Consider the following 21,797-nt stretch of genomic DNA (forward strand, 5'->3'; position numbering starts at 1 on the left):
GGCGCAACATCATCTGTAAAAAAATACATTAGAAATTCTCAGAATGTGCATTTGAACTAATCAAGCATCTAATTAGTTATATGATATACCTATCACAGGAGCCCGTGAAGATGAAGGCTGAGCCTGGCTACTACTGGATGAGCGACCACTATAACCTCCATGAACCATATTCTAACAAATAACATATGTCATACAATACATTCAAATAATTCACATCAAGTATTACAATGCATTCAAGTCATTCACATCAAACATTGCAATGCATTCAAATAATTCAAATCATTGGCATCAAGTATTGCACTAATTCAAATCATTCGTTAATTGCATAAATTATAATACATTCAGATAATTGAAATCATTCACATCAAGTATTACAATGCATTCGAATCATTCGTATCAAGTATTACAATACATTCAAATATTTTTTTAATCATTCACACCAAGTATTGCAATACAACTCACATCAAGTATTACAATGCATTTAAATAGAGGTTTGTAATATAAGATTTTGCTCACTAGCTTGAGAATTCTTCCTCGTCACTAGTTTGACTTTCTTCTTCTTCTTCTTCTTCTTCTTCGTCACTAGTTTGACTTGCTTGAAAATTCGTACTGACACTTGCCGTTGCAAATTCAATAAAACTGTCAACACCATCCATATATTCATGCGATAACTCATTGTCCACTATCCTACGGTACATCCATTCACGGTTTGCAGTCATTCTGTCGTATGATGTTACGAATAGTATCCTAACCAGTTAAAAGAGAACCATCAGAATGCTATGATGAAGAAAATATCAAATTTATTATGCAATATATGATGTCATACAATCACAAGAATTATGATGCATGCATTGATAACTTAATATTTTCATGTGCAAACTATTCATGACACGATACATTCATTTGAAGCATGCTTTCAGTATACAATTTCACATGGAAGACATAATCAAATTGAAAGTAACTACATGTAAGCATAGATACAATCACATCAAACATTGCAATACATCGAAATAATTCATATCAAACAAATGTCAAACATGTACCTGCAGCAAACACACTTCAATATCCCACTAACTACTACCATGCATAGCATAGACTCCGTACTCCAAAAATAAGAACACTTCCATATTTATACATTAAAATCATGCTCAGCATGATCTCCGAACTCCAACAAAGCAGTCCTAGATATCAACAACTAAGTGAGTGTGTGAACAATAAAGTGTTACATTCAATAAATTAAATAACATGTGATGCGCTTGTATCACTTACTCACCACGGGTATTTACCCGATTTGCATTGTTTTTGTCACTTACTTACCACGGGTGGCGGGGCACAAGCGAGTTCCGTTGAGAAATCTGCACAAAAAAATGATGTTTTAAAATGAAGTCACCATGAAAAAAAACTCACTCTAAACAAATGATTTATAAAAAGGACACGCCTAGTAATAAACTAATTGGTTGGCCATATATGGTTAGAAAAAAAAAAGGTTAAAATATTTATCTCTTATTCCAATAACAAAAGAACGTAAGAGTGGATATTAATAATGAAGGAAAAGGAGTAATTCTATACACCAAGTGGCTATTGAATTTTATCATGGATAAGCAGGCACTACAATGTAATAATCTAAAAGTTGAGCTAGTTTTGCAAACAGAGTGCACAGGCTTTTGTAATTTATTCAAATAAAATAAAAAATTTTGATTTAAAGTCCTAACCAAATTAACTAAAAATCCTTAATTAAAAAAATTATGATTCAAATCCCTAATCATAGAAAATAAAAATAAAAGCTCTAATCAAATCCAAGAAAACCCTAATCAAATTAACTATAAAATGCCCTAATTTTTAAATTTTGATTCAAAGCCCTAATAAAACAAAATCAAATAAAAAACCCTAATTAAATTAACTACAAATAGCCTTAATTTAAGAAATTTGATTCAATTGCCTAATAAATGAAAATCAAAATAAAAAATCCTAATCAATGAAAATCAAAGAAAACTAAACAATGAAAATAAAATAAAAACCCTAATTTCTGAAAAAAGAAAAAGAAGAGCAAGAAACCAGGGGGTCGACCCCCGGCCGGACACGGCAGGGGGTCGACCCCCGGTCGGACATCAAAAGGGGTTGACCCCCTGCCGGACAAGGCAGGGGGTTGACCCCTGGCCGGACACGGCAGGGGGTTGACCCCCTGCCGGACATCAAAAGGGGTTGACCCCCTGCCGGACACGGCAGGGGTCGACCCCCGGCCAGACATGGCGGGGGGTCGACCCCCCCCCCCCGGCCGGACACGGCAGGGGGTCAACCCCCTACCAGGGTTGACCCCCGGTCGGACACGGCAGGGGGTCGACCCCCGGCCGGACACGGCAGGGGGTCGACCACCTACCGGGGTCGACCGCCTGGCGGAGTCGACCCCCTGCCGGAAAACGCAGGGGGTCGACCCCCAATCCATTTCACGGTGAAATACCTGCGGTTGCTCCGGGCAGCGGCGGCGGCAGCGGAAGGTTGACGGAGATCGACTTCCGGCGAACGGTGGGGGCCGGCAGAGAGGTCGACGGGATGTATAGGGTGGTCGAAGGAAGAGGGCGGCAGGAGGGAGAGGGCGGCGGGCGGGAGCAGCGAAAGGAGAAAGGAAAAAGAGGGCTGGGATTAGGGGTAATGCGACATTTAGCGACGGCTTAGCGACGGATTAATTTCGTCGCTAAGCCATCGTAATTCAAAAAACGAAAAGGCGACAGAAAATATTCCGTCGCCTAGGCCGTCGCTATGTTGCGACGGAATTTTAGCCATCACAATTCCGTCGCTAACTGCCGTATTTATTGCGACAAAATATTCTCTCGCACAATCCGTCGCTACTTAGCGACGGATTTTGCGAGGGAATATAATATGTCGCTAGTTTCGTAAAATTCTACAAATATAGCGACGGATTCATTTCTCTCGTTAATCTGTCGCTAAGTAGCGACGATATAACTCCGTCGCTAAATTCCGTCGCTAATCACCTGTTTTTTTGTAGTGAATATCACCTAATCAATAGTGATGACTTTCTCATAGCAAAAACCTTCGTTCTCTTGCCTTAATCTTTACAAAACAAGAAAGGGATAAAAAAGAAAATGAAGAACACCAATAATCAAAGCTTTTCTTCTTTCTTCCTCATTCTCTCCCACTCTTTCGCAATCTTGTGGAAGCCTCACACAAAACAAGAGGAAGAAACCCTCTTCCCTCTCTTTCTTTCTCTTTTTTCTTCAAAGAGCAAAACCCAAAAGGACTCCCCAAGCATACCATCGTGCCCGCTTTTCTCCTTTTTCTTTCTTTTTCACTTTTTCAATTTTAGTCCCTCACTTCTTGTTATTTTGCTCATTTTCAAGCCTAAAAAAAATGCAAGGTGAAGTGTGTCTCTTTACCTTCCTTAGATCGGGTCCACATGGAGGGGACCCAAATCCAACATACCTATCTTGATTGAGACTGAAAACTCTTCAAATTGATGCCTGTACAAAGATTGTTGGGAAAGAGATGGCTTTTCACTGATTAAATGAAGCATTTTTTTTATAGAGATCTGATTACATTTGATTCATGCACGTGGGAAAAATCTTTTAACATTTGATTTTATTTTTTTTCTCATGTTTATGAATGAGATGTTTCATTTCATCCGTGAAATGTCATCGCTTAACCAATTTGTTGTGCGGACGTTTTGATTTGTGCAGATCTGAATTGATCTGTGGTTCCAAAGATGAGCAAATTGAATGGTCTGAAAATGGAGCGGAATGCTTAAGCAGAAGCTGATGACTATTACCGTAAATTTGGCTTTATTTCCAGTGTTAGTTGCATATTTCTTCACACAGTACTGGTTCAGATGATACACACGGTTCCTTGTAGAATAGATGAATGTTTGCCTTCATATAAGGCTCTTCAGTAAACGGTGTTTCTTCATATTGATTCTTATAGAGTTCAGGTTTAATCTTTATTGATTAAAAAACAAAGCTAGTGAAAGGATAGTTAAAGCCAATTGTTTCTACTCGTATGAATCATAAAGTTAAAACTTAAAACCAATAATGTAGGTTTCATGATAAAAAAAAATGAAATTAGTGAAGTTGAAAGCCAATGTTGGACAATCTGGTAATGGACTTGGACATGAGTCATTGAAACCAACGTTGGAGGATAACTCTGTTTGGCATAGAATGGGATGAAGGCACAGTGTAAGCTCAGAGCCTGAGACTATTGGTCAGATGAAATGGGAGAGAAGTAACACCTGATTGGCTCAAGACGACTATTTTGTTTCATTTGGTGGCATCCTATTGTGCAGAACGTGTAATTCAAAGGCTTCTAAGGAAGCCTCAAAGGGGTTTGTGTAGCGGGATGGGGGCTAGGCCGCTAGGCAGGTAGTCTAGGTTCAAATCCTCATGACCATCACTCCTTGCACAAGCCAAAGCGTAGAAACTCTCAGGGGGCAAGGGGTAGCCCACGAAGTTTTATGCTGCTAGGACAATGATCTAACTTCGACAGGCTGAGACAGTGCCACTAGGATCTCTGATGAGTCTAATCCTGGGGGTGGTTTCTCCATGTAAATATAAAAAAAGGCTCTAAATATTTATTGGTTTGCTTGCCCTTGGCAGCTGTTAGCTGCAATATGACAAATATCAGTGTTTTCTCATAAAAACATTGTTGAGTTGTGTACTGGGTCCACCCATGATGGGCGAGATCCGGACCCGACCCACATTTGAGGAGGGAGCGGTTTGGAAACCGCCCACCTCCCCATCTTTTCCCATCATTCCTTATTTACATGAATAGAGAAAGTGAGAGAGAAAATGTGCACAGAGAGTGCACATTTGTAAAGAAAGAAGAAGAAGAAGATAGTGAGACCATCTTCGCGGTGATAGTGCATCGTAGGGCACTTGGATTCGTGGATTCACCATTCTCTCCAAGTGAGGGCATGCACCCGTTGAGCACTGCAAGCATCAACGATCGCTTCTACGCTTCTGCTTCAAAGAGGTTTTTTTCTTCATTGGTATTAGAGCCAAGTTTTTTTTATGTTGTTTTGTTTGCAGGTGTATCCCTTGTGTGCAGGTGGCTGGAACCACATGCATGTGCGTTCATGGTGGACACACACGGCGGGGCCGCCATACATCAATAAAAAAATTTGACCGTGTGACAGTGGTTGCACGGCCAAGGCGAGGGATCGGTTGGCTGTAGAGCGTGGGCCAGGCCCGACCTTCAGCCACGCCCAGCAACTAGGCCGCAGACCTTGCCTTCGGTCAGGTGGGCCACTGCAACGTAGGCTGCGGGCCCGGCCTCTGGCCAGGCCTATTGTGGTAGGGTCGCAGGCCCTGTTTTTTATTTGGGGTCGGATCCTGGCATTCAGCCAGGGTCCATGTGGGCAGAGGCCCATGGCCTACGGCTGGTGCCGCAGGCCATTTTTGTTGTTGTTGTTATTGTTGTGCCCCGGTTGGGCCAGGGATACCCGAACCTGGTCCTGGGTAATTATTATTTTTTTATTTTTTGTTTTAATATATATATATATATATATATATATATATATATATATATGAACACAATATTGAATGAATGTGATGTGATCATGTTGATTATTTGAGGAGTTTGAAGTACTTTAGAAGTACTTACTCCATGAGTTAATATTTTATTTATACAATTATAATACAGTTTAGATTAATATAATCATCTTAGGGAAAGTGAGAGATGATTGTGAACGTAGTGAGCTTTCGATTCCACGCCTTGAGAGAAATTATATATTATCTAATCGTTTGATTATGATTGCATATAGATGTGCTAGTGATTAGATCACAACATGCATGAATAACATAGTTGTATATTTTATCTTTATTAGGACATGGATGCGCCAAGCAAATCCATAACAGGCTTAGCTCGAATTGAAAAACTGAACGGTGATAACTATGATATATGACATAGGAAGGTTCAATTTACATTGTAGGAGGCTGAGGCCTTGGAGGCTTTCAACCATACTATAGAACGACCTGAAAATGGTAATGGTGCACAATCTCATAGGGACATGGAAACCTATGTGAAATAAAAATGCATGAATAGTGTTGCACATGTCACCATGCTATGTTTAATGCAGGATGACATCATGTGTCAATATGAGCATTATAAGACTGCTCAACAAATGTGAATGGCCCTTAAAGATAAGTTTGAGGAAACATCAACCACAATGCTTAGAAGGCTGGCCATCAGGTTTGATTCCTACAGGAAATCTCCTCAGCACGCTATGAGTCAGCATCTCAGGGAGATGACAAATATGATAAGAGAGCTCAATAGTGCAGAACATATCCTTACAGATGAACAGTAGGTCCAGGCTGTGATTCATGTTTTGCCACACAGTTGACAGCATATGAAAATTAATATGACCCATAATGAGAGTATTAAGATTTTTGATGATATTGCTTGCCATGTAGAACTAGAAAATGATCGACTAGAAGTGACTGGACCATCTAGCATGAGGGCATATGTGGCAGAAAGCTCAAAGAGGCCAAAATCTTTTAAGAAGAAATTTTATAGACCAAGGAAGTTCAAAAAGGGTGACAAAAAGGGACAAGACAAAGAGAAAGAAAAGAAACCTTATCAGTGCATTGGGAAGCGTGATAGCAGGAAAAATAAGGCGAATGCAAAATGCTTTAAGTGTGGCAATTTGGGTTACTATGCTCATGAATGTCATAAGCAGGAGAAGGTACATTCTTTTATAACTCCTGATATATGTGCCAATGTTTGTAGTTGTGCACTAATTATTGAATCTAATCCTATGTGGATTTTAGACTCAAGAGCCACCAACCATGTGACCAAAAAGCGCACAAACTTCATCGAGTACATAAGATGCCATCTGGTTCAAAGTGGTTGTTCTTGGGGAACAATACTAAAGCAGAAGTCAAAGGAATCAGGACCTGTAAATTGGATTTGAAAGGATGATCTTTATTATTACATGATGTTCTACATGTTCTAAAGATTCGACGAAATTTGATTTCAGTTTCTGCTTTATCTATGTTAAACTATAAACTTGTGTTTGGAGATGTCAATGTTGACATCCTTAGTGGACAAACTTTAGTTGCTTCTGGTTTCTTGATGAATGATTTCTATGTGTTGGACACAGAACTTAAAAGTTTGAATATTAGTGATGAATGTTTTTCTCTTGTTTCCACTGCTAGTAATATGAATGTGGATGTATCTATATGGCATGCTCGACTTGGACATATAGGGCAAAAAAGAATGGATAGGCTCACACGAGAGGGTCTTTTGGGATCCTATGCAAAGATTGAAATGCCTATATGTGAGCATTGTCTCACTGAAAAAGCAACTTGATTGCCTTTTGGAAAGGCAGTTAGAGCAACCTATCCTCTTCAATTAATTCATTCTGATATATATATGGGCCAATAAATGTGGCAACGAGACATGAAGCCTCTTATTCTATTACTTTCATTGATGATTATACACGATTTAGCCATGTATATTTAATTTTACATAAATCTGAACCATTGGATTACTTTAGATCCTTTATGAACATGGTTGAGAATCAACTTGATCGTAGGATCAAGGCTTTGAGAACAGATCATGGACGTGAATATCTATCCGAACAATTCAAGGAATTGTGTGATGATAAAAGGATAGATAGACAATTGACTACTCCTCGAACTTTGCAACAAAATGATATTGCAGAAAGGAGGAATAAAACCCTCTTAGAGATGGTCAGGTCCATGATGGCGTAGGCAAATTTACCCATTTCTTTTTTGGGTGATTGTTTGTTGACTACAGCCCATGTATTAAATTGTGTACCAACTAAATTTGTTTCTTCAACTCCCTATGAGTTATGGATAGGCAAAAAGCCTGATTTGGCTCATCTCAAACCCTGAGGGTTTGTTGCATATGTCCATGATTTTTCACATCAACATAAAAAATTAGGTCCTAGGGGAAAGAAGTGTATCTTTATAAGATATTATGAACATTCAAAAAAATATGTATTCTTAGGAGAGAATACACATGAGAGTATTTCTGAGATAGATTCTAGAGATGCCACATTTATTGAGAGTGATTTTCTTAAAAGAGGAGAGATAGAGCGTAACTTCGAATTCTATGAATTGGATAATTCATATCAGTCTACAGAGATTGATTATCATATTTTAGAGACACAAGAGGATATGTATATACCACTATTGAATAGTGGGAGTAACACTCAAGTGGATATCGACTTTGATGAAGATCTGACAACTTGAAAGAGTTCAAGGAAGAGAATTCATCGCCGGAGATTCCAAATCGAAGGGGAAGCCTTTGTGGTCATGCGCCAAGATGATAAGATACCTAAGAGTGTTAGAGATGCTCTATCTTGTTCTAAAAGGGATGAATGGCGCAAGGCAATGGAAGAGGAAATGAAATCCATGGCATTCAATGAGGTCTAGGATCTTGTTAATTTTTCAAAAAGAAGAAAACCTATTGGGAGCAAATGGGTTCTTAATATTAAAAGGAATGCTCATGAATCTATCGAGCGATACAAAGCACGTTTGGTTGCTAAATGATACACACAGATGGCAGGGATAGACTATGAGGAGACATTCTCTCCTATGGTCAAATTGACCTCTATTCGCCTTTTGTTAGCCATAGTGTCACATATGGATTTAGAATTACATCAAATGAACGTTAAGACTGCATTCCTAAATAAAAAATTGGATGAAGAAATATACATGGAACAACCCAAGGAGTTTGTTACTGCTAGATTTGAGCGCAAAGTATGTAAGCTCAAACAATCCATTTATGGATTGAAGCAGTCATCCAGACAATGGTATTTAAGGTTTCATGAGACCATAATGAGCAATAACTTTGCTATGATTGATGAGGACTATTGTGTTTATCTTAAGCGTCAAGGTCCAAAGTTTGTAATTCTAACTCTATATATAGATGATATTTTATTAACTAGTAATCATTTAGAGTTTCTGAAAACCATTAAAGAATGGTTGTCTATTCATTTTGATATGAAAGACATGGGTGAAGTATGCTTTATATTGGGCATAGAGATTAAAAGAGATCGTTCAAAAAGTCTTTTTTCTCTTTCACAAGAGTCGTGTATAAAGAAGATCTTAGAACGATTTCATATGCAAGATTGTAAACTCATAGATACTCCTATTACAAAAGAGAATGATTTAAGTCTTAAGGTATGTCCAAAGGAGTCAAAAGAAATAAAAGCTATGTCCAAAATCCCTTACTCCAGTGCAGTAGGCAGTCTGATGTACCTAATGATGTGCACCCAACCTAACATATGTCATGTAGTAGGGTTGGTGAGTAGATATCAAGTTAATCCAGGACAAGCGCATTGGAAGGTTGTCAAGAGGATTATGTAATATCTTAAAGGCACATCGGATTCAGTTCTTTGCTACCATGGTGGTAACATGCGTATAGTAGGCTATACGGATGCAGATTAGGGCGGGGACCCTGATGAGCATAAGTCTACGTCTGTCTATGTGTTCTTGATGAATAATGGTGCTATATCTTGATGTAGTAAGAAGCAGATATGTGTAGCCTTGTCCACAATGGAAGCTGAATTTGTTGCAGAATTGTTGGCAGTGTTGGAATGTGTTTGGTTAAGGAGATTCATCAAACATTTGGGAGTAACTTCTGATGCAAAACTGCCAGTGACTTTATTATGTGATAATCAAGTGGCAATTGTGTTTGCCAAAGATCCCAAGTTTTACAATAGAACCAAACATATAGACACGAGATGCAAGTATATGTGTGACATTGTATCTAAAGGCAAAATTGTTTGGTATATGTTAATACCCAAGATATGGTGATGGATCCCTTGACTAATCTGATTAATAGGGATTCTTATATAAAGCATGTAAAATCTATGGGTATTTATAAGATTTGATATGCTAATGTTATTCATATTTCTTTCTATGATTATTGTATAGCATGTTGCACATCTATATGAGTATTCTACCAGGTTTGAGATAAATCTTCTTATACGGATTTATCGCCTTAGACGCTGCTTGTGGGCGGGATGAGATGAGATGTAACAAAATCCAAGGTTACTAAATTAATAAGCATGTCGGATTTTGGGGATATCATGTGTTAATAACTTAAAAGAGTGGGAGTACAATAAGTTATGATATCCGCCATATATACGTATATGGGATGCATCACCCTAACTGGGTTAGGATAAGGTCTCATGTATATTTAACTATATGGAGAGACTAGCCTTGCTATCTAAATGTCAAGGGTAACCTGGTTGACCAGATCTGAGGACTTTGATAGACATTACATGGGAATGTGCATCCTGAAGAACTCAAGTTAGTTTCTCGGGGAGAAACTGAACTAGTATAGATCTGTACGACAAAGAATTTATGGTGTATGCATACACTCATTAGAGTGAGATAGTCTTGTCGTAATACGTGAGTCATACCGCATATGTCGCACCATAAATATAAGTCGACCACAAAAGGAAATGAAGAATGATCCTTGCTTCTTCATTGTGTGAATCCTTGATTGATATATATATATATATATATATATATATATATATATATATATATATATATATATATATATATATATATATATATATATATATATACTTTGGTGTCCTTAATGACTTTTGACCTTATTTTAAGGAGAAAGATGAGTGTTGCTACTTTAGCATGTTGCTTAAGGACATATCTGATCTGGTCTAAAAGAACATGTATGGGAAAGCAACTTATCTTGATTCAAAGAATGAGTGTTGGAAAGGAAGATCATTTGACATTTTCAGATTATGCATATGTTAAAAGCTAGCTTATTTTACCACATCCTAGGGACATAATGGAAGGCCTTGTCTGGCATAGCTTGGCACTATAAATATGTGCAGAGGGATTTAGTATGCTAGAATGTGAAAAATGTATTTGATCTAGGGCACAGTGAGCTTCTTACCTTGCTTGTGCAGGTATATCTTGTGTCATCTTATTTTTTACAAGTTTAGGCTATTATGTTACACTAACCAGTACATAATATGCCTCCAATATCTAAGCTCACGGGTCGCATGATCCATTTGCCAGTATGAATACCTGGTGTTATTCACCATTTGAACACATATGGTGTTCCTTCTTTTAAGATATCTTCCCATCATGTGTGAGTGGGAGAATGCTGGGTTGGGTACCGGGTCCGCCCATGATGGGCGAGATCCAGACCTGGCCCACATTTGAGGAGGGAACGGTTTGGAAACCGCCCACCTCCCCATCTTCTCCCATCATTCCTCATTTGCGTGAATAGAAAAATACTACAAGAAAAATGTTAATTAGCGACAGAAATTTGCGATGAATTTTTTCTGTCACAAATTTGTGACGGATTAACTAGAGAAAACTAGTCATTGCCATAATTGGAATTAGCGATGGAATTTATGATAGAATTTTTCCTTTGCAAAATCTGTCGCTAATTAGCGATGAAAACATTCTATCTCAAACTCCGTCGCAACTTCGCAACGGATGAGCGACAAAATTTGTCCATCGCTAATTAGCAACGGTTTTTGAGATAGAATGTTTTCATCGCTAATTTTCGATTTAAACTGCAAAATTTTTTCACCCCCTTCGCACTTTTCCCCCTTTCACTGTATGCAGCTGCCCCCCGAGTCTTCTCTTCTTCTCCTTTCCCTTCCTCGTCCGCAGACCGGTCAGAACCACATCGTCGTCGACCCCCGCCGGACGACTCTTGTCTTCCCCTCCTTCCTCTCTCCTTTCCCTTCTCTTCTTTTTTTCCCCTCTTCCTTTCTTTCTCCTGTGTTTCCCCTTTCGTCCGAGTTTATAACTTTCTTCTCTGCCATCGACGCTCTTCTAAAGGAAGAACCAGACTCCATCTCCTTCGTATTCTTCTGTGCCCACGAGGATCGTGTACAGAGGGTCCATCTCCCCCATTCTCCCTTTCTGGTAGCAAAACTGGTTCCTTCTTACCCTTTTCTCCATGGAAGATTCCCTTTTAGCTTTTTTCCTCTTCCCTCTCCTCAATCTCGACACTGATCTCTCCTACACGTCCTCTGTTTCTACCAATTCCGAAGGCGTTGAGGTTCACTATTGTGATCTCAACTCCGATCGTGTACAGAGTTTGTGATTTGATCTATTCTGCATGTGTGCTTGTTTTCATTCACTATTGTGAATGTGAACAAATATCCGAACAATTAATTGTATTGCAACTTTCTATCTCCAAAGACCGGGCTGTAAAAGAAGAAGCTCTGAAGGTGGAAGCTATAAAGGAGAAAGTTGCACTACAGCAGTTGCTCATAAGAAAGACAGAGGGGACAGTTTTGTTCTACATAGACGAATGTATGTTGGATCATTTTGTCGTTTAAAGCAGAATGTGTTGCAACGTGCAATTAAGTGTAACCATTTCTAGTTTTATGCAACAGGAGCTAGTCCAGTCGAATGCGGAGTGTTCCAAATTACAGGAGAGGAGTTTAGCTCTTGTAAAAGCGCTTGCTGCACACAAATTGTAATAAATCTTTTGTCGTTCAATGGCATGAAAACAGTACAATGTAGGTTTGTTTTGTTGACATGATTGTGTTTTTTGTTTTTCTTATCGATCCAGGGTATCTAATTTGGAACTAGATGAAGAAGAGATAACTAGATTAAGATTTGTTGGTCATGCAAACAATAGCAAGGATGTTATTGATACCTTGACAAAGTCTTTAATCCTTCGAAACAAGTAAGCATTTCACAAAGAAGACAATATGGCTTATAATTTTGTGTCTTTTATAGCATGATTGCTTTCTTCGATGTCGTGATGCACTGCATCATCTTTTATGCAATTAAAGATGGCTTATTGAAATCACAGACCTGTAAAACTATTTGGGTAGTATTGGTTGATTTGGGAATTGGTTTGCACAAGAGAGAAACTCCATCATAGTAGCCTTGCTATATTCATTATCATTTACACACATTAGTGAAATGTTGCTAAAATCTCCATCTTTATGATTCACCACTCAGAACTGTGCTCTAGCATTTGAAATATGATTATCATTGACCAATGTTGATTAGCATATGCCATGGAAACAATGGATGGCCTCACATTCCAACCAAAGCCATGTAATTTAAATAGTGTGGAAGAACCTTAATTTTTAAAAAGAGCATCATGGTTTTGTATCATGGTTTAGAATTGTCTCACATGTCAGCTGTATTTGAATGTTTCATTGTGATTGGTTTCTTTCTCAGAATTTGCATCATGCCCCCATTTCCAACTGTCAGCCAGAGTAGGATGAAACCTCAAACTATTCTTGGTATACTCTAATCCAACAATCTGTAACAAATGCCTTTTCATCTCTAACAAGGTGATAAATTGTCATAAATCATGAAAATAAGGGACTCAACTAGCTGCAAACATATCTTAGAACTTAGCCAATATTCATATATAATAATGAGTATCATCCGTTGCATGCGGAATAGACAGGTGTAAACTGTAACCTCATCACATTTGAATGCCATTTTGATACAATCTTAGAGATGTAGCAAATCGGTAAACAGGGCCATTAGAACATTTGGTCATGCTGTAACTTGTAGTCATCAAATTTCATGATAGTTTGAATTATTGTATTTTCAATTTTTTAAATAAAAAGTGACATAGTATTGCAACATAGTTGAAATGCATTGCCAAAGTATATTTATCATGATATTATTGCATTAATGTCTCAATACATTGACAACCACAAAAAATATGGTTGTAACTGCGGAATCATAAATATTGAACCTAGACATTTCTGAGTGCAGAATTCATGTAATTCTTAACCCTATAGGATTGAAACACAAAATGGTTTTTGTCCTCCCTTATTCTATGTTGATCATTTAGAATTGTTTTTCTATAATTTTTGTTTGATGCTGACAATTTGATATGAATAAGCTGATAGATTATAGCTTTGTCACGATAAATTGTGTATATTGGTTTTCTACACATACAAGCATTGCTTTGTGTATTCAACAGAATTTGTAATGTTAATAAATGATACATGATTGGTTGTATGCTTGTTTCTTGCATGTACCTAAACCTATTGTTGTATTATCATGGAACTTAAAATTGGGGGAAACCATGGATCATTTTCTTATAAAGTTTTATTTTTCCTTTTAAGTAAATTGTAGTTGAACAAGAACGAGGCCTTGGGGCTAAAATATAGGCAAGTCTGGGCAAGACACATTGGCTAGGCCATGCCTAGCACTTAAAACAACCTTGTCTTTATTTGTGGTGTTAATATCATCCTTTCATTGTCTAAATACCAAAGTCTGAAGGATTGGTTTTCAGTTGGTCTTCTCATCTAGAAGTGTCCAACTTTGCATGGTTATTAGCAACTTTATATATCAATAGCTTTCCCTTTATGCTCCCTTCATTGATTTCTATGTGAGTTTAAATTTTTGATAAGTTGATAATCTAGCATATATTAGTTTGTCTAACCTTCATTTCAAATGGGATTTCAAAGGAGTTATAAAGAATTGATGGCCTAATGCAACCTTTTAAGGAGAGAAGAAGGGCAAATTTCTCAAAAAAAGCTTGCCAAGGCTGTGAAAAAGATAGAAAAATTAAAGGTATGGTCTCCCTATGATCACTTAATGTGTTTATGCTCTTATTTCCCCTGCCTTGTTGAAGATCTCCATGTTTTCATTAACTGTATCAGGAAAGATTGAAAGAAGTGGTGATAGTTGTTGAAGATGGAGATAATGAGCTATTGAGGGCCTTAAAGTTGAAGGCATCTAAGAGAGTTTGTGCAGAAGGAATTGATGAATATGGTGTCGAACTTAGCTCTAGTGACTTAAACAGCCACAAGTCAAAAGTAAAAAAGGAATGTACTGATGTTAGTCCAGACTCATGTTATATTGGTTTCTTGCCTAACGTTAGTTCAAACTCACATTGCACTGGTTTGTTGCCAAATCATTCATTTGATATCAACGCAAATGGCTATCTTCCCAAAATTTCAATATCTTTCAGTCTGAATGGTTTGTTGCCAAATCATTCATTTGATATCTAATGCTATGTGCATATGTAGTAGACTTATGTTTTTACCTTGAAACTGTCTTAATGTATTTCAAGTATTTAATTGAAAGTGTGCATTTAATATTCATTAATGCGGCTGCTATATGCATTTGATGGATTCTTACCGATCATTGCAATTAGATTTATTGAGTTCTCATCTGGTCATTTTCTTTGTGTTTGTATGTAGAAAGTGTATTCAACATTTCAGCTTTTTTTTACAAATTATTTTTATCAAAAAGTTAAGGATATACATGTTATCCATGAAAATAGGTATGCTCATTGCTTCTGACAATATGGTTAAATGTCTCTTATAAAAGGTTGGAGTTGTCTGTCTTGTTTTTTTGAAAATTTGTATTTTTACATCATAAGTTGCTCAAGTGGTCTTAATGTTCTTGAAAGAGTTATTGTTGAATGATTACTTTTTGTTGCAGTCAAGGATGTTGTATTCTTCCTCTGATCATGATGGTGGTTTTATCTTAAGCAGTGGGAGGCTCTTGGTCTTTTGCTCATTGGAATTTCTGTCAACCAGCTCCGGTCACTTCCAGAGAGTACCACGACAATGGGTTTATCAGTTGCTACTGGTGCATACTTGTATACTTCCATTTTTGTAAGTGATAGTTGTTTTTTTGTCATCCACCATTTCATGAAGTTTTTTGTTGCATTGATTCTTGTAGACAGAAATATTGTCATTAGCCGTTTCACGTAGTGAATGATTGTTAAGCATGAGTCTGCTCATTCTCTTGTCAAAGAACCAAGTAATCACTATAAATGTTACATAGGAATCATCGTCTCCATTTAGTTTCCTATTCAAACAAGTATGAACTTGAATGAATTGCAGGCAATCTGGCATGACCTAATACTACTTTGTTCTATCTTTAATCATGTTTGCTTTGTCCACTTTCAACTGTGTTAACTTTATTTTCATTTAAATATACTTCAAGCATTCTTATTGTCTTTTCTTTTATTTTTTTCATTTTGGGTAAGAATGGCATTTTTTTCCAAGTGTTAACTGTATTATACCATTTAGCAGTATCATATATTTTCCTTACTAAAGGGGGGTCTGGGGGTTCCCCCGGCACGGGTCCCGCTTCTTATGGATCAGACCCAATTCGTTTGAATTTTTTTAGTTTTTTTTTAAATTTTGCAACGGATTAGCGACGAATACAATCTGTCGCTAATATTTGGTTTTGCAATGGAATGTAATTCATTGCTAAAATAGCGACAGATTACATTCTGTCGCAAAACCAAATATGTGCTTGTTTAGCGACGGATTAGGGACGGATGACATCCATCGCTAATTAGCGATGGATTAGCGACAGATCAGTTCTGTCACTATTTAGCAACCAGAATTATGTGACGGACTCTATCCGTTGCTAAGTCGTCGCCAATCCATCGCTAAAAATATTTAGCGACGGATAGCGTCCGTCGCTAATCCGCATTTTTCTTGTAGTGAAAGTGAGAGGGAAAATGTGCACAGGGAGTGCACATTTGTAAAGAAAGAAGAAGAAGAAGATGATGAGGCCATCTTTGCGGTGATAGTGCATCATGGGGCACTTGGATTCGTGGATTCACCGTTCTCTCAAAGTGAGGCCATGCACCTGTTGAGCACTGAGGGCATCAACGATCGCTTCTACGCTTCCGCTTCAAAGAGGTTTTTTCCTTCAAACACAAAAGAAGAAAACACAAGAAATTGACTAGATGATGTTTTCTGATAAGAACTCTAGAAATGAATTTTATTTTTCAAAATCAATTTTGAATTTTTTTCTTGAAAATATTAATTAAGAATTAGTTCTTCATTTTTTAAATAAAAATTTTGTCATTTTGGATGCCAACATTTACCTGAAAAAATGATTTGACTGTCTGATATTTCCTGATAAAAACTCAAAAATTAAATTTTAACTTTTAAATTTAGTTTATAATTTTTCCTTGTAAAAATTAATTTAAATTTAGTTTTTCATTTTTTTAATTGAAGTTTTTGCCATGTCTGCCAAAAACCTCCTGATTTATAAAAAAAATTCAAAATATCACTTGATTTTGGCTGCCAAGATTTACCCCAAGAAGGTTTTTTGTTACTATGGTTAGCGGACAATAGGTGAGAAATACGCTGAGAGGATCGTTAGTGGGGGATGTGAGGGCGTGTTTTAGGTCGGATATTCAACCGACATAAATTCGTTTAATTGGGTTTGATAGAAAGCACATATCGAAAACACGTAACCGCCTGGGATTGGCCTGATGAAATCATTCAAATTTGAATTTGGTCTTACATTTTTTTTTTCTTTTGACAAAGAAAGATGGGGTTAGGCAGACCCCTACCAGTTATACAACCATATACCATTGGATTCGAACTTGCAACGTCCCAACACATAAGGTGACGTGCTCTAACTGCTACAAGCAGCCCCGGTTGGTGGTTTTACATTTTTTTTTTTGAGGGTTAGGCGGATCCCTACCAGATTAAATTAACAGTAAACATAAATTACAGAGAATCAAATATCATCCCTACCAGGGAACCAATTAGGGGGGCTGATCCTCCCAGGATTTCTGGACTCCTCCTTTCGCTAATTTCGCTAGATTTCTAACTATACAAGTGGAATTGAATTTGGATTTTCGTACAACAATATTTTTGGAAGCTTTGCAATTGCTGAACAATTTGTATTCAGAGAATTCCTTAGCTGTTTGGAGTGGCTTCTATTTGGTCTCTAGGAGAAATGCTACATCAATACGCTGGTTTTACATATTTTTTGATGACAAGGAACTCTTGCCGAGAAGTGGGTCACTTAGCCGGCCTGCTTTCCTATCAGTAGGGGTGGCAATCGGGTCGGGTTGGTGGGTCAGCATACCTCAACACGAAACTGACCCATTTATTAAACGGCTAACCCGACACGACCCGGTTAACCCGTTTAATAAACGGGTTGGTCGGGTAAACAGGTTGGCGGGTTAGTGGGCGGGTCGGGGTGGGGTAAACGGGTTGGTCGGCAGGTTGGTGGGTCGGGTAAACGGGTTGACCCTTCCGCCTAACCCATTTATTAAACGGGTCAGCCGGGTTGGCAGGTTGGCATACCCCTAACACAAACCCAACCTGTTTAATAAATGGGTTAGGCGGGTTGACCCGTTTATGACACGAACCCGTTTAAGCCAAACCCGCCTAAGAGGCATGTTGACGGGTGGTGCCAGGTTTTGCCACCCCTACCTACCAGGTAAACCTCACCTACCTTTTCCTCAAGCTCCCTGCCACTTGGGCTACCGGTCAGGTTGATCAATAGTCTTTTAATTACTGTTTGAAGAGGGTTTAATTGGGTCCACTATAAGAAAAAACATACCTCGACCCGATAAAAACTACATGAACCAGACCTGCTAAAACCATATTTTTTATCATTTTTACATTGAAAAATTGCGGGTCTTAATCTGAACTCAGGTTGGGTTAGGGTCTGGTATAAAATTTCACAAACTATACCGGAGTCCATGTATTAATCAGACCTTCGGGTCTGGACTCGGGTCTTAATTGAATCTTATTATTTTATCATCATACTCGGACCCTATAGAATTTGGTTTCAATCGGGTCCAGGTAAACTACGACCATTGACACCCCTAGTTGCGTTATGACCAGCCATGATCAGGTGCGGCTGCACCTCATGCCCTTTATCTTTGGCCGACAGTCTGTGTCACTTGTAGGGCCCAAAAGCAGACGGAGGGCAGTCAGGTCACTCAAAGTGTGCCATGTCATGACACCTGATCCTGGCTCTGAGGAATGATGGGTTCTGCATACAGTAAGCAGTATCTAATGATGCAAGAAACCACAGTAAAATTTATTGGGTTAAGATTTGCAAAAGTTGACTTAGCAAATGGTGTTTGCTTTTTTTTTTGTCCTTACATCTAATACCATTGATATGATCTACATGTTTTGTTCAGTGGAAACTCGGTTTTGGGTGGCCGGAATCTGGTTTTTCAGGTTATAAAAAAAAATCAACTATGAAGGCTTCAATTTTTTTGACTCATAAAAATCATATTTTTTTGTCAAAAAATAGGATCCAAGACTTGATTATTACTGAATCGATCATGATGTATGAGGTTATATTGTGTCAGAACAACTCGCATCGTGAGATTAGTTGCAATAGTATGTACTAAATATAAACCCAATTTTATCTCTGTGTCCACTCGCTTTTTTTCTTTTTCTTTTAAGCTTACCAAATAATATCAATGTTGGATTTGACTACAACAATAAAATTTGTTTTTTCTTTATTCTCTGTTTTGAAAGTGGTAGTGGATGGAGATTATGCGTTTGAAAAGTGGCAACTGCCAAATCGATTTCATTCTTTAGTGTAAATACCCATCCCAACTACCAGTTTCCAAACGTCCACTACCAGGGTAGTTTGAACAAGTTTTTACTAATTGCATTAACTCCCATCTCATCTACCAATACCAAGGTAGTTTGATTATTCTAATGAATTTTGATCATATTTGATTTTATTTAATAAGGGGTAATTTTTATGTATGACTTTGAATCATATTCCAAATTAAAGGAAATCCAATTAATTAGGTTTGGAATGACCTACATTTAAACTAATTTCAACCTGTCTACAGCCGTAATTATTAGTAGATCACAATATTATTCTGAGTTTGGGTTATGATTTTTTTTTTTTCTGATATCATGACCTAACCTGGCTTGACCTGAGTATTTTATATGTTATTTTTGGTGAAAATAAGCACTTTAAATTATATAAATTCGGATTTGAAAGGTTTGAGATTTCACCTTTTTTGACCCGGCAAAACTTGAACCCGGATCCCATTTCAGCAACTAATGATCCCTGAGTTTGGGTACACCCTGATGTGTCGGATACCCGACCAGTTTACAGCCCTAAGTTCCGACCCACGTCCTTTATCCTGAATACCAATGCGACCCGGAGAACAGAAAGACTTCCAAACATCAAAACACCATGAAATCGAACTACCAACGTGCACCATATCCAACAAACAGACAGTCAGGATTCATCTGAGGATCATCATCAAGAATCCGCGACTCATCCTCTTTCCTTATTAGATCTGGTGCAATGTGATTGCACACTAAACGTGTGCTGCTAAGCTAGATCACCCAGCAGATTATTATTAAATGGGCCGCTTATGGTTTGTGAAATTTTATACCAAATCAGGGTCCGAGCCGAGTTCCAATTAAGATCCGCAAATTTTCAATGCAAAAACTTAAAAATATTATTTTTCTGGGTCTGGTTTATGTAATTTTTATTGGATCCGGGTATGGTTTTCTTATAAAAAATCTGATCGGATCTAAATATAAATCTAATACCCGTATTACTTAGTCGGATTCAGGTTTGAACCACCAATTCTAACGAGTGTCCGACCCGTTGACACCCCTAACTGTACCCCAGACCCGTGGGTGACAGGATGCCGCAGCACACTCAAAATGTGGAATCACATCGTAACCCCTAACCACCGTTCATCTGGTCCAAAGGAGCCCGTCAACGCCGTTGGATCCACGTAAGCGGCACTCTGGTTTCAGAAACCGAATCTCCTCGAAGCCAACGGCTATAAAAGAACCACCCATTCTCCCTCTCCCTTGCCTTTTCACCCGAAGCAAAACCGTGCCCAAGAAAAAGATTTTGAAGGAGAAGAAGAAAGAAAACGTCTTCCGCGAATGGCGATCTCCGTCTCATCGATGGCTTCCTTTGTCCTACTGCTCTGCTTCACCGTCTTCCTGGTCTGCCCTTCTCTCTGCAACGCCCAATTGGGGCGCGGAGTTGGAGGGAGATCGGACATCCCCAACGTGAAGTCGGACAGAGAGGTTCAGGATCTGGGGAGGTTCTCCGTGGACGAGTACAACAAGAACCAACACGCGAGCATCTCGTTCGTGCAGGTGGTGGCAGGGCAGCAGCAGGTGGTGGCGGGGATCAAGTATTACCTTCGCATCCAGGCCGTCGACGGTGGTGCCACCAAGCTCTTCGATGCTGTCTTGTGGGTCAGGTCTTGGCTCGGGTCCAAGGATCTCCTTTCCTTTGATCCCGTTGCTTAATGAGCATTTCTCTCTCTCTCTCTCTCTCTCTCTCTCTCTCTCTCTCTCTCTCTCTCTCTGTGAGTTTGGGGGGTTTTCAGTGAAGTTGGGTGTGTCTGTTTCTGTGGGTAAAGTGGATTGGGGGTTCAGGCTGGGGGTTTGAGATTTTGGTGGCGATCTGTGTATTTGGGTGTGTGGTTTTTTGTGTATGTGATTCTGTGAAAGAAGTTTTGTTTCTTTTGGTGAATTCTGTATGATTTTTGTGTATGTGAAAGAAGATTTTGTTTGAAAATAATTTTTGGTATCGTCTTCCTGGGGATTTGTGTTTTTATGGGGAAATTGATGCTTTCTTTACAATGGAAGTAGTTTGTGGCAATGTTGCCAGTATCGGTGTAGGTCCTGAATCGAAGCAAAGAGTACCACGTATATAAGCATGTGCGTCTTGTATCCTCATGTTTGTCAGCATTAATTAGCGTTGGAGTTTGATGCCATTGCAAAGAGTTAAGTACCCTCTCCTGGTGTAAAAAAAAATGACGGTTCTTGAAAAAGAGTGGTTGTAAAGACTTAAGTGCTTCGAAAATGATTATTTAAGACTCAGTCTCTGCACTGCAGGATTATCCGAGAAAGAAATCTCTCCTGGAGGAGGCCATGAATATCAACCCTCTCACTCTCTCTCTTCCTTCTATTTCCGTTTCTGTGCACATCCAGCAGAAGATTCTACATTGCTCCATCAAGCACCGATTGATCTGCACATTGACTGTTGTGGAGCCTTATTCAGAGTTTTTACCCTTACAGGAGAAGGGTTTGGGGCTCATCCCAGTGT

The 21,797-nt window shown here is 38.5% G+C and overlaps 2 protein-coding genes across 3 annotated transcripts in view; both read left to right on the top strand.

Annotated features, from left to right (window-relative positions):
* Window positions 1–15,615, top strand: part of LOC149843206 (putative UDP-N-acetylglucosamine--peptide N-acetylglucosaminyltransferase SEC) — a 105,264-nt gene extending 89,649 nt beyond the window's left edge. Inside the window, exons 13-18 of one of the 2 annotated variants that reach the window (XR_016430854.1) lie at window positions 12,174–12,287; window positions 12,371–12,453; window positions 12,550–12,666; window positions 14,426–14,531; window positions 14,621–14,836; window positions 15,461–15,615. The gene's annotated coding sequence lies outside the window, so the exon portion shown is untranslated. The remainder of the gene's footprint in view (window positions 1–12,173; window positions 12,288–12,370; window positions 12,454–12,549; window positions 12,667–14,425; window positions 14,532–14,620; window positions 14,837–15,460) is intronic. The other variant, XR_016430855.1, reaches the window with a different exon arrangement.
* Window positions 15,616–20,620: 5,005 nt separating this feature from the next.
* Window positions 20,621–20,995, top strand: LOC149843207 (cysteine proteinase inhibitor B-like). Its single transcript, XM_090000855.1, has one exon. It carries the CDS (start codon window positions 20,621–20,623, stop codon window positions 20,993–20,995), a length of 375 nt encoding a protein of 124 aa, XP_089856981.1.
* Window positions 20,996–21,797: the final 802 nt, after the last annotated feature.

Source organism: Nuphar pumila, chromosome 3 (genome assembly GCF_984573655.1).
Source record: "Nuphar pumila chromosome 3, dmNupPumi1.hap1.1, whole genome shotgun sequence".
In the NCBI taxonomy this organism is placed as follows: Eukaryota; Viridiplantae; Streptophyta; class Magnoliopsida; order Nymphaeales; family Nymphaeaceae; genus Nuphar; species Nuphar pumila.

Bases quoted from the DNA above. Each gene is read 5' to 3' on its own strand.
- LOC149843207 (XM_090000855.1), top strand. From the start codon at position 20,621: ATGGCGATCTCCGTCTCATCGATGGCTTCCTTTGTCCTACTGCTCTGC.